Source organism: Trifolium pratense, linkage group LG7 (genome assembly GCF_020283565.1).
Source record: "Trifolium pratense cultivar HEN17-A07 linkage group LG7, ARS_RC_1.1, whole genome shotgun sequence".
NCBI lineage: Eukaryota > Viridiplantae > Streptophyta > Magnoliopsida > Fabales > Fabaceae > Trifolium > Trifolium pratense.
Window position 1 is genome coordinate 34,604,841 of NC_060065.1, and position 10,637 is coordinate 34,615,477.

The 10,637-nt window shown below is 33.0% G+C and overlaps 3 protein-coding genes across 3 annotated transcripts; 1 reads left to right on the forward strand and 2 right to left on the reverse strand.

Moving 5' to 3' along the window:
• The first annotated feature begins 1,007 nt into the window (after positions 1–1,007).
• On the forward strand, positions 1,008–4,556 carry LOC123895612. The gene is made up of 4 exons (XM_045946068.1): positions 1,008–1,995; positions 2,743–2,950; positions 3,254–3,383; positions 4,093–4,556. The coding sequence occupies exons 1-4, from the start codon at positions 1,196–1,198 to the stop codon at positions 4,374–4,376; spliced, it is 1,422 nt and encodes a 473-aa protein (XP_045802024.1). The 5' UTR covers positions 1,008–1,195; the 3' UTR covers positions 4,377–4,556.
• An 814-nt stretch (positions 4,557–5,370) lies between these two features.
• LOC123895613 (protein DMP2-like) lies at positions 5,371–6,325 on the reverse strand. The gene has a single exon (XM_045946069.1). It carries the CDS (start codon positions 6,247–6,249, stop codon positions 5,653–5,655), a length of 597 nt encoding a protein of 198 aa, XP_045802025.1. The 5' UTR covers positions 6,250–6,325; the 3' UTR covers positions 5,371–5,652.
• Positions 6,326–9,038: 2,713 nt separating this feature from the next.
• On the reverse strand, positions 9,039–10,637 carry LOC123895614. Its single transcript, XM_045946070.1, has one exon. It carries the CDS (start codon positions 10,159–10,161, stop codon positions 9,544–9,546), a length of 618 nt encoding a protein of 205 aa, XP_045802026.1. The 5' UTR covers positions 10,162–10,637; the 3' UTR covers positions 9,039–9,543.

Genomic DNA, 10,637 nt, shown 5'->3' on the forward strand with positions numbered 1-10,637 from the left:
TTATTATTACTTCTAATATAATAATTGATATGAGGTGGATCTCTAACTATGACTACAATTGTTGAGATGCTATAAGTTCACAATATAGCAATTGTAAGTTTGTGGAAATAGTCCCGCATTGAATAGGAATGTAGTGACTTGAACATTTATAAGTGGGAGAACTCATTCACCTATCACCTTAAGGTTTTGGGTGGACAAGTGGCGTGTCTCCCACAAAGTTGCGTTGCTCAAAAGAAAAAGTCTCACAAAAATTGAATCTTCCTCGCTCGACCCTCCCCAATTGTTGCGCTAACACTATAGAGGATGATGACATGAGCTTTATGCGGTATTGTATCTACTAACATTCTGACGCTTAATGTATCGAAAGAGTGAAAAATAGTGATAATAATTTGTACATTTCTCTTGAGTGATGTTTAGAGGAGCAATATATGCATGTTGATTGATTTTTGGCATCAAGTCTTTTTGAACGGGTTTTGGCCCGTTCGAAAAAAATAATAGTTCACATCAAAGAAGAATATAATTTTCTGTTTTGGGATGTAAGAAATAACAATAATTGCAATTAAACTATTAAAGCATAGTTTTTTCTATAATAGTACATCCGATGAAGCTAAAATTGGATCTTACATCAGCCTATGCAATGGCTAATACCAAGTCAAAAATGCCTGCAAATCACGGAATGAGTAACAAAAATAATTGTTCCTTTTTCCTTTTTTTAAAGAAAATGTTCTGTTCTACTTTAAATACTTCTCACCATGTTTTGAAATATTGTCTGTTTTAGGACGAGATTGAAAATCATTTTTAATTTTACATAGACTCGTACTGATTTACGAGTCGAGTGTATAGACCTTTTACAAATCTGAATAGAATCGTGAGTCTGACAACTTTGATTTTGTACTTTGTAAAAGACGTCTCGATGAATTGAAATATAAAATAAATGGACTTTTGTTGTCAACTCTCATTGGTGGTAGTTGGTATAATTTTTTCCCCTTATGTCACAATAGAAGCTCAACAACAAGCCACAATTGTCAACTCTTTTGACTCTATCTATCTCCCTAAATGGAGTGGTTAGAACCTAATTTTGTCTCAATATTTCCCTCTACAATATATTGACTCGTTTCAACTATGTATAAGATATGTCACAAATTGTTTTCCTTCCACAATAACCACTTACTTTTTCTCATAATTTTCATCCAACATGTTTAGTGTGATTAGAAGAAAACTTAGGTACATTTATTCAAGAATATTATTTCTACTATGGAAACGTCCAAGATCAAAAGTTGTTATCAAAAGGTTTAGAAAATTGAAAACCAAATCATCAAAAAGTAACTCAAATGGTAGTACTCATAATTTAGTGGAGTGTGATGCAAGAAAGCCAATTAGAATCGCGACATTCAATGTTGCTATGTTTTCACTAGCACCAGCAATTTCAGAACATGATGATTATGTTATATCTAATCAAAAGAAGAAAAATTCTAATTCTACAACAAGTTCTGAATTTCCAAAGAGTATACTAAAACAATCACCATTGCATAGTTCTTCTATGAATCTTTCAAGATCAAATTTGAAGCAGGTTTCAATAAATCTACCTGATAATGAAATTTCATTAGCAAATAGTAAGATTCTTGGTTCAATAGAAGATAAAGATGGTAACATTGGAAGTGTTTCTTCTAGGAGGAATCAAGTACCGGCAAGATCTCCGGTGTGTTTTCCTTTTCTGATGAATATGAATTACTGTGATGAAGGGAATGAGAAATTTTCTAGTAGTAGAAGTATTTTGGAAGTGCTTAGAGAGATTGATGCTGATGTGGTGGCATTGCAAGATGTGAAAGCAGAAGAAGAGAAATGTATGAAGCCTCTTTCTGATTTGGCTGCTGCTTTAGGGATGAAATATGTTTTTGCTGAAAGTTGGGCTCCTGAATATGGAAATGCTATTTTGTCTAAATGGCCTATTAAGAAGTGGAAAGTTCAGAAGATTGCTGATGATGATGATTTCAGGTAAAAAAATATGCACATACTAAGCAAACCATTAATTATACTTACTACGATTTTGTATATAAGCAAAGATTTTTTTTTTAAGTTCATTGAATAACTGATGTATCTGATTCATAATATAGACCAAATACATCAGTTATTCAATGAACTTGAAAAATGAATCTTTGCTTCAATATGAAACCAAAGGGAGTACCATTTTTTTTACGGTAAAACAAACTTTTGACAATATTTCCCTTATAGTGGTAGCATGAGTTAGTTTTATGAAAGATTATAGTAGCATGAGTTTGATATTAATTAATGACATTAATGTATTAATAAATGAAGGAATATTCCACGTAGTAAATGTATGATGCATTTTTTGATTTTGTCATCTATGGTAAAAATTATTTAAAGACGATTAAGTGAATGTGTAATCTATGTGGTGACTGGTCTCAAATCAATGGCAGAAATTAATTAATGTGTGTAATTGCGTGTTTTTTGCTACAGTGAATTAAGATCCAAAATAAAGGGTGCTATAAATTTAGCTTCGATAGTCAAAAAATTGTGGAAACATTTGATATGTTAGGGCGCAAGTTTGAATCTGTAATATCTCTCTTCTTCACACTTAGTGTGTGATTTCGCAGCTAGACTCTTTAAAACCAAAACAAAACTACAAGACATAATTTGAGATAAAAATAAATATTTGAAACAAATAGATAAATTTGGTGTAAATTTTGTTTTTTAGGCAATGACAATGTTTATGTGATGCAGGAATGTTATAAAGGCAACAATTGATGTACCATGGGCAGGGGAAATAAATTTGCATTCAACTCAACTAGATCATTTAGATGAGAATTGGAGAATGAAGCAAGTAAATGCAATAATCCGTTCCAATGACCCTCCACATATCTTGGCAGGTGGTCTCAATTCTCTATATAGAGCAGATTATTCATCACAAAGATGGACAGACATTGTTCAAGTAATTAATTTATATTCTCATATCTATTCACATTAAATTCAGTTTCTTTAACCAAGACATTTGGCTCGAGTTGTTAATGGCTTCATCTAAAACGAATCGTATGGAAGAACCTGAGTTTGATTTCTGGTAGAAACAATTCTTGGCCGATTTTACTTACCTCACGGCCGAACTCTGGATTACCGGAGCCCCCTTCCCTAGAAATCTGATGGTTAATACCAGAAAAATAATTGCAGTTTATTTAATTTCCGCTCTCATATATGATATCTCACATCTAAGAAAATTTGTGTTTGTTTTGTGTGCTAGTATTATGAGAAACTTGGAAAGCCAAGACCAATGACAGAAGTGATGAATTACATGAAATCAAAAGACTATGATGATGCAAAGGATTATGCAGGAGAATGTGAACCTATTGTCATCATTGCCAAAGGCCAAAGTATATATCTTACTACTCAATTGCTTTTCTTTCTACTGAATTTAACTTATGATCGAGGCTTAAAATTATTTTTGGTCCTAAAAAACTTTTGCCTTAATAATTACTCTCTTCACTGTCATATATAAGCAAAAATTTCTTTTTTAGGTTCATTGAATGAGTAATGTATCCGGTTTATATTATAAACCAGATACATCAGTTATTCGACGAACAATATAAACAAAAAGTGCATTTCATCCAACTTTGAATCACATGTACTTTTTCTAGACATAGACCACAGGTACTTTTTTTTTTTTTTTTGCTTATATTTAAGTTCGAAAATGAGTGTATGGTACGCTTTATATAGTAATCCTAAATAAGCTAACTAATCATAACCAACTTACAACTAATCATAACTAACTGGTAATAACTTAAGCAATCTTCAACTAATTTGACATTTAGAGGAATAAAAGCAAAAGTCTTCGAATTTTCAGGACCGACCCAAATATATGGTAACTAAAGTCCTCGCTTTAGGCCTACAACAAAAAGTATTTCTTTTTATTTAGCGAAAAGGCCTCGTATAGTAAAAATTGTTTTAGGCCTCACTTACTATTGAAAATTATTGGACCGACCCTGCATATTTTTGAGTAAAAAAAGCATGTTGATGCCTTGTGATTATTTATATTAATTCAAATTAAATTCAAACTTGTAAAGTGTTTTTTGTTGAATATAGATGTGCAGGGGACATGCAAATATGGCACAAGGGTGGATTACATTTTAGGTTCATCAAACTCACCCTACAAATTTGTTCCAGGGTCATACTCAGTAATTTCTTCTAAAGGCACTTCTGATCATCACATAGTGAAGGTAGATATAATGAAAGTAAACACATCTACTCAGAATAATGTCATCAAACAATGTAGGAAATTGAAGAGAAAGGTTGTGAAGATAGCACCACCTTGTTCTGCAACAGGTGTATGGGAATTAACTCCACCTCCTAAAATACTTGTGCCATAGAATTTACTTATAGATAGAAGTATTATATATATAGAAAGCTATATGGTATATTAATGTATTTTGATAAGAAATAATTAAGTTTACAATTGTTAATGTGCCCTATTGATTAAAATTGAAGTTACTTCACAAATTGTTGTGGTGTTACTTAATCACTTATATGAATATTGTTATTTTTTTTACCTCAATTTTTCTTGTACCTTGCTGGATGAATCAAAGAATTATAATACAGTTCAGGCTATGGTGATTTTGGAAAAAATGAATTGACATATATTTGTACTAATTAACACTTTTTAAGGCACGAGTACTAAGTGTCTCTCAAATTAGGATTCCAAATTTACGAAGTTGGAAATTCATCCGCATATCTAAGGTCTGAAACCATTATAGAGATCGCCATTTTCATGAGATCCCTCTATTACTCCGCTACCAAGAGCAAGAGAAATGGAGCTAAAGGAATCCCCAAGTATAAGCCCTTTTCGAATGTCCACTTAATCTGCAGGACACCCTCGAAAGACTTTCTGAGATACTAAAACTTTATTCATATTATGAGTTCGCTGGCTTATCTTGGGATCAATTTGGTAGATTTGATCAGGTTAAGGGTCGGATTCGAGTTTATAAAATTGATTCGGTCTAATATAAGGGACGCATGAGAAACACATAACCTGACCTAACTCGTCATTTGATACCGCCAGCCACACAAACTATCATTGATACTTCAATGATATTTATATCAAGTTTATGTTAATGTCAAAAACTAATATCTCAAAATTATCAACAAAAAAAAAAAAAACTAATATCTCAAAATCTAGTAAGAATCAAATAAACTCTCCTCAATAATTTAAAGCAAGCATTTTTCCAATATTAAAGCATCTTCTGTTGCTACAAATTTAATATCTACATGCATTGTGTCACTAAATAATTTCACAAGTGACTCGTTGATTCATTGTTGTAACAATTATAATTCATTGACTCATTGTTTTGACTGACTCTTTGACCGTTAAGTCCAAATCCACACTTTGATGTTTAACAATATAGTACACCCAAACAATCATCATACTAGAATTGACAAATTAATCAAACACAATCAAACCAAAAGAATATAGCAAGTAATTGGATGAAATTGCATCATTTACTATTGATTTTATGGTGCACCCAAATCTAATCCTTAGTTAAGAGAGACAACGCTCTCTTAATTTAACGGCCTACAACCATCTGCGTCGTAAAACCCAATATGAAAAATTAGTAGAATATCCAAACAAACGCGCGCGTACAAGGGATGCTATGTAGACTTTTCGGAGGTGTCGTTAGTATAAGAGCTAGTAGGGTATCCAATTCCATGCCGATAACTTGGAAAAATCATGAACACCGTACCAGAAACCACCCCTATAATGGGTGGCAAAACCTGCATGAGAATCTTCTCAGACGACTCAAATTCTGGGTAGAAGCAACTTACAATGTTGGTGTCAAGTAGTCCCAACACTGCGAACACAATTACCGACAAGAAAGCATGCACAAAGTCTCCAAATCTAAGCTTATATACTGACAAATCAATCGAATCTGACGCCGAAGATGGCCAGAGACCTGTTGTAGTTACAATACCATAATGTCTCTGGCCATCACTTCCGGTGTAACTATCCGTGAATGAAGTAAAAGCACAATTGAAACCACAAACAACCAGGAGAATACCGCTTAGGTATTTGTTGATAGTGTTGCAATGTCCACTATTGGTCACAACAGGACTAAGAAACTGGAACAAGAACACGGTACCAGTCGGAAGAAGCTTAACGAGGTTTCCTATTCCCGAAAATGCCTTCCCCGACACGGTGCTAGCACCTTTGTTGGTGCTTGTTTTGGAGGTTGAGCCACTTTCACTCATTTTTCTCTTCCTTTTTTTTTTTTAGCTTCTATAACACACTATGTTCTCGTTTAATTTTGTGAGTTTTTGTGTGCTATGTTTATGTGATTTTATAGAAGGTGGTGGAATTCATGAGAGTTAATTGCTTCTACGCAAAATGGGAAATGGGTGAAGAGTGTTTGCGTAATGTTGTTTTACTTATACTTTTGGAAAGAGCTAACCTCAACTTCAATTCTAATTCAAGCTATAACTTCATGTCTATGGCATGCATATTTTTCTTGTTTTATCATTATTAGCATGTGATTATTTCCTTGTTTTAATTATTCCGAAAATAATTTAAAAAAAAAAAAACTAAAACAAACACAATTCAAATTCTTTAATTAAAAGTAATTATTTAATTAGTTAATCAAGTAATACGCAATAAAGACGTATGAGTTATCTTGTACTAAAAAAGAAAGACGTATGTAAGATAAGTAGATAACTGATTTTGATGAGGCCTAAGTTCCAATGCATCATGCATGTTCTGACCCTGTACATTTAGATATCTTTTTTTGGTATGTTTAGTCTTTTTATTTAAAGAAACTAAAATCAAATATTTTATATATTACAAGAATTGGACTAAAATAAAATAACAAAAGGACCTAAAGCAAAAAATTGTATAATTCTTTATAAGACAAAAATAATTATTTAAACCATTATGATTTCAATTTATTTTTGTTATTTATTGATTAAATTTAGTGGGTGCATTTCAGCATTTTTATAACTAATATGTCTTTAATTAAATATGTGAAAAGAAAGATGAGCTACCAACCCCAGTGTGACACATTTGGTTGGCATATGATTCAGCATGTTGTTATGGATTCAATCCTTATGTGATCAATATGTATGGATGAACAATATCTAGATAGAAAGAGGACGTGATCTATTGAATAAAATCTTTGTACCTTTCGAAGGATTAGGATTTAGTTTCCAATTTGGGATACCTTGTGCAACTAAAATCATTTATAGTGTTATTGTTACGTACAAAACCGTGCAACCAATCGGGTTAGTTGGTTCAGTGGTGATTGACGCTGGAAGAATATTTCATATATCACACATAGACTAGGTTGAAATTGTCTTTCGCATAAGATAATTTGAGGACTAAAAGAGTGAAATGTACATAGTCTTGTGTTTGTTGTAACTGTGTGCTTCAATTGATCTTGGCATAGGATATCACAAATCTTATTTTTTAACTAGACTGTAAAAAAGTGGTGTATATGACATTCAATTTCATAAGCTAAATAGATAAGAATACGACTCTGTTATAAATGTTTGTAGCACTATTTTTAGAAGTCACAACAATTTTCAAGTTTTGTTTTCTATACAACAAGCAATAGTAGTGTTTATATTTTAGCAAGAGCTACCATCTATCTTTATGCTCCTCGTAGTAACTTTCATGTTCTCTCAAATTGTATTATGGCTTTGCCTTATAATACAAGTTAACTTAATTTATGATAAATAAATTAGACCCCTAATCTATGTTCATAGGTTCAATATGGTTCCTTGACAAAAATGAATGACTATTGAACGACGTTAAAAACTTCGTACCTATAATATAATGAATAAAATAATAACATCTCTTTTTTAGGTACAAATGCCAAAGAAAGAAAACAAAACATGAAACATGAAAAGAAAATTAGAGGTGAGGTTGTTGGGTCCTCGGAGAGTTGATTACTCACAACTTTGTAAGGTCAGCCACCATATATTTGATGGCTTGTATGGTCACAAACATAAATGATTTGGATTTAGGTAAACTCACAATCGATAAAAATTAAAATTGAAAAATTATTATATCAATAGTAAAAAACAATAATTTTTTTGTTGTAATTGTAGTGTCCCTAAATTTAAACCATTTATACTTATGACTATAGAAGTCTTGCTAATATTTGATAATTTACCTACTTGTCGTGACCATTACTTCATCTCATATAACAATATGAGGGATTTGGAATGAGTGTGTAGACGAAGAACAAACCTATGAAAAACTTCCTTGGTTTTGGATGAATGAATGCGACAAGAAAGATACATACGTATTGACAAACAAACAAACAAACAAACAAACAAACATGGTTGCAATTACAAGTAGAGGCCCTACTCTTCCCAACTTCACACTCTTTAACGTCATCTTCTGCAAATACTACTACACATCAAATTATGGACATTTTACATCTCTCCTCTCTCTTCAATTCTTCACAACCACCACCTCATCAATCATCCTATCCCTAAAACAAAAGACCATAACTTCTTGTGGTTGTCAAGAATTTATTGCATGATTTTTTTCTATTCATTCCTTCATCATCAAAATTACAGGCCATAACTAAACAAGTCATTGAAGTGATTAATGAATGAGCTTCACCAAATACGGAATGTTCGGAAGAACTCAAGTTCAATTCCTGGATAAAACAAACTCTAAATTTTACTTACCCCACGACTAAATTTTCAATCACTAGGACGCTTCCCCTAACATGCGGAGGTTAATAAAAAACAAAAATTACAGGCCATAACTTGCACTTAGATGAGGACACAGAGTCTTTTCCATCTCAACCAAGTACGAGTTCGAAGTTAAATGGAGAAATTTCCGTCTATTTGAGTCTTACAAACTCGAGAATTAATATCATGCAAAGGATAATTGATTTACACAAAAATTTGCTTATTCTTCAAATTTTGAAATATCATTTATTTAGCTATTCAACCTTAACTCCAGTTAATTAATTTAATTTCATGATGATCATCATAGCATAAAGAGTAAACAAACATCTAAAAACAAGACATAAAATCTGAAATCTTCCCAAATCTCCCTATTTAATTTTTATAACTTTACAGTACAAAAACAAAAGGGTACAACAAACCTAACAAAGATACTCGCAATTTCTCACGAGAGCAGAAACCATTTTTTCACTTCAAAACGCACATATACATTTCCCGAATTTACAGATCAACCCCCATCTTCCTCCCATCCTTTTCTTCTTTTTCATTTTTTTAATCTAACTTTTTCATATTACAACCTATTAATAAACAAGATCTTTTACAAAAGTTCACAATAACACTACTCCAGACTTCTTTTATTAACATTTTCGCCCCAAATTTTCTTCCGTTTTTTCAATTCAACCCTTCTGTTTAAAAAAATCACGGTCAGGTTAAATTCAAAAAACGGGAGAGAGAGATGTCACGGGTAATAATAAGAAGATTTGAGGGACAAAAAAGGAAGAGAAAGACGGTAAGGTCCACGTGGATAGATCCGAAAACCCGAGAAATTGACCCGACTTGAATTCAAATTCAAGCAATACGAAGCAAACGCCTGAGATCTCGCGTAGCGGAGTCATCAACAACCACCGGCGGCGCAAACTTCCTCTGAAAAGACGGAATAGGAAGCGCGCTCGGCGACGGAGACATCGCAAAAGCCGATCCAGCGTAAACATCGCAACCGTTCTTCAAATCAACGATCCGGATCTGTTTAGAATCAACCATTTCATCATTACCGTTACCTTCATTCTTCAATCCCTCGCTCTTCACTATCGAATCAAGCGATTCACCTCTCCGAAGAATCATTACCTTCTCAACCAATCTTTCACCGCCTCTCGTCACCGTCACCTTCATATCATCGTAACTTGAGCTAGATCTGAAACTAGTTCTTGTGTTAGGTTTTCGTTCCGCCACCGTAACACGTTTTCTTTGCTCCGGTCTAATAACCGGTTTCCGGTTAATCCTCCCGGAGTTAACATTACCGTACAAATTATAATTATAATTATAATTATTACCGTAATTACAACCGTAATAATTATTGTTATAATTGTTATAGTAATTACCGGGATACCTTCGCCGGGAGAAACTCGCCGGAGGAGTTTTGAACCGTTCGATCAAGCAATCTTGTGGTAGCAAAAGTTCTGTCCCCATGGTGAATCGAAGAGAGGAAATGAAGAATTGTATTGAAAAAGGTTTAGATCTGAAGAATGAATTTGATTTGATCTAAAACGTGGTCGTTTTGGTTGGTTTTGTGAAATAGTGATTAGAGTTATTAATTTAATTTAATTAATCTATGTTTGTTTTTTTGTTTTGTTTTGTTTTTCTCTAATGGATAATAATAATGATAATATTGCTGCTACACCTTGTTTAGTTTCTTCTCCTTCCTCTGAGAAGACAAGGAAGAGAAGAAGGGGGTGTTAATAGAAAAAAGTGGAAATGAAGATATAACGAAAGGGGGGTGAATTGGGGAATAGGATTTGGGTGGAGGAAGAGATATATAGTGAAAGAAGAAAGAGAGAAAGAAGAGACAGATGGTGTTGGGTGACAGGACCGAGACAGTAACGTGGGACCATAGAATAACGGTGGACGTTTATTAACATGTTACGTCCGTCTTGTTAATTTTGGGT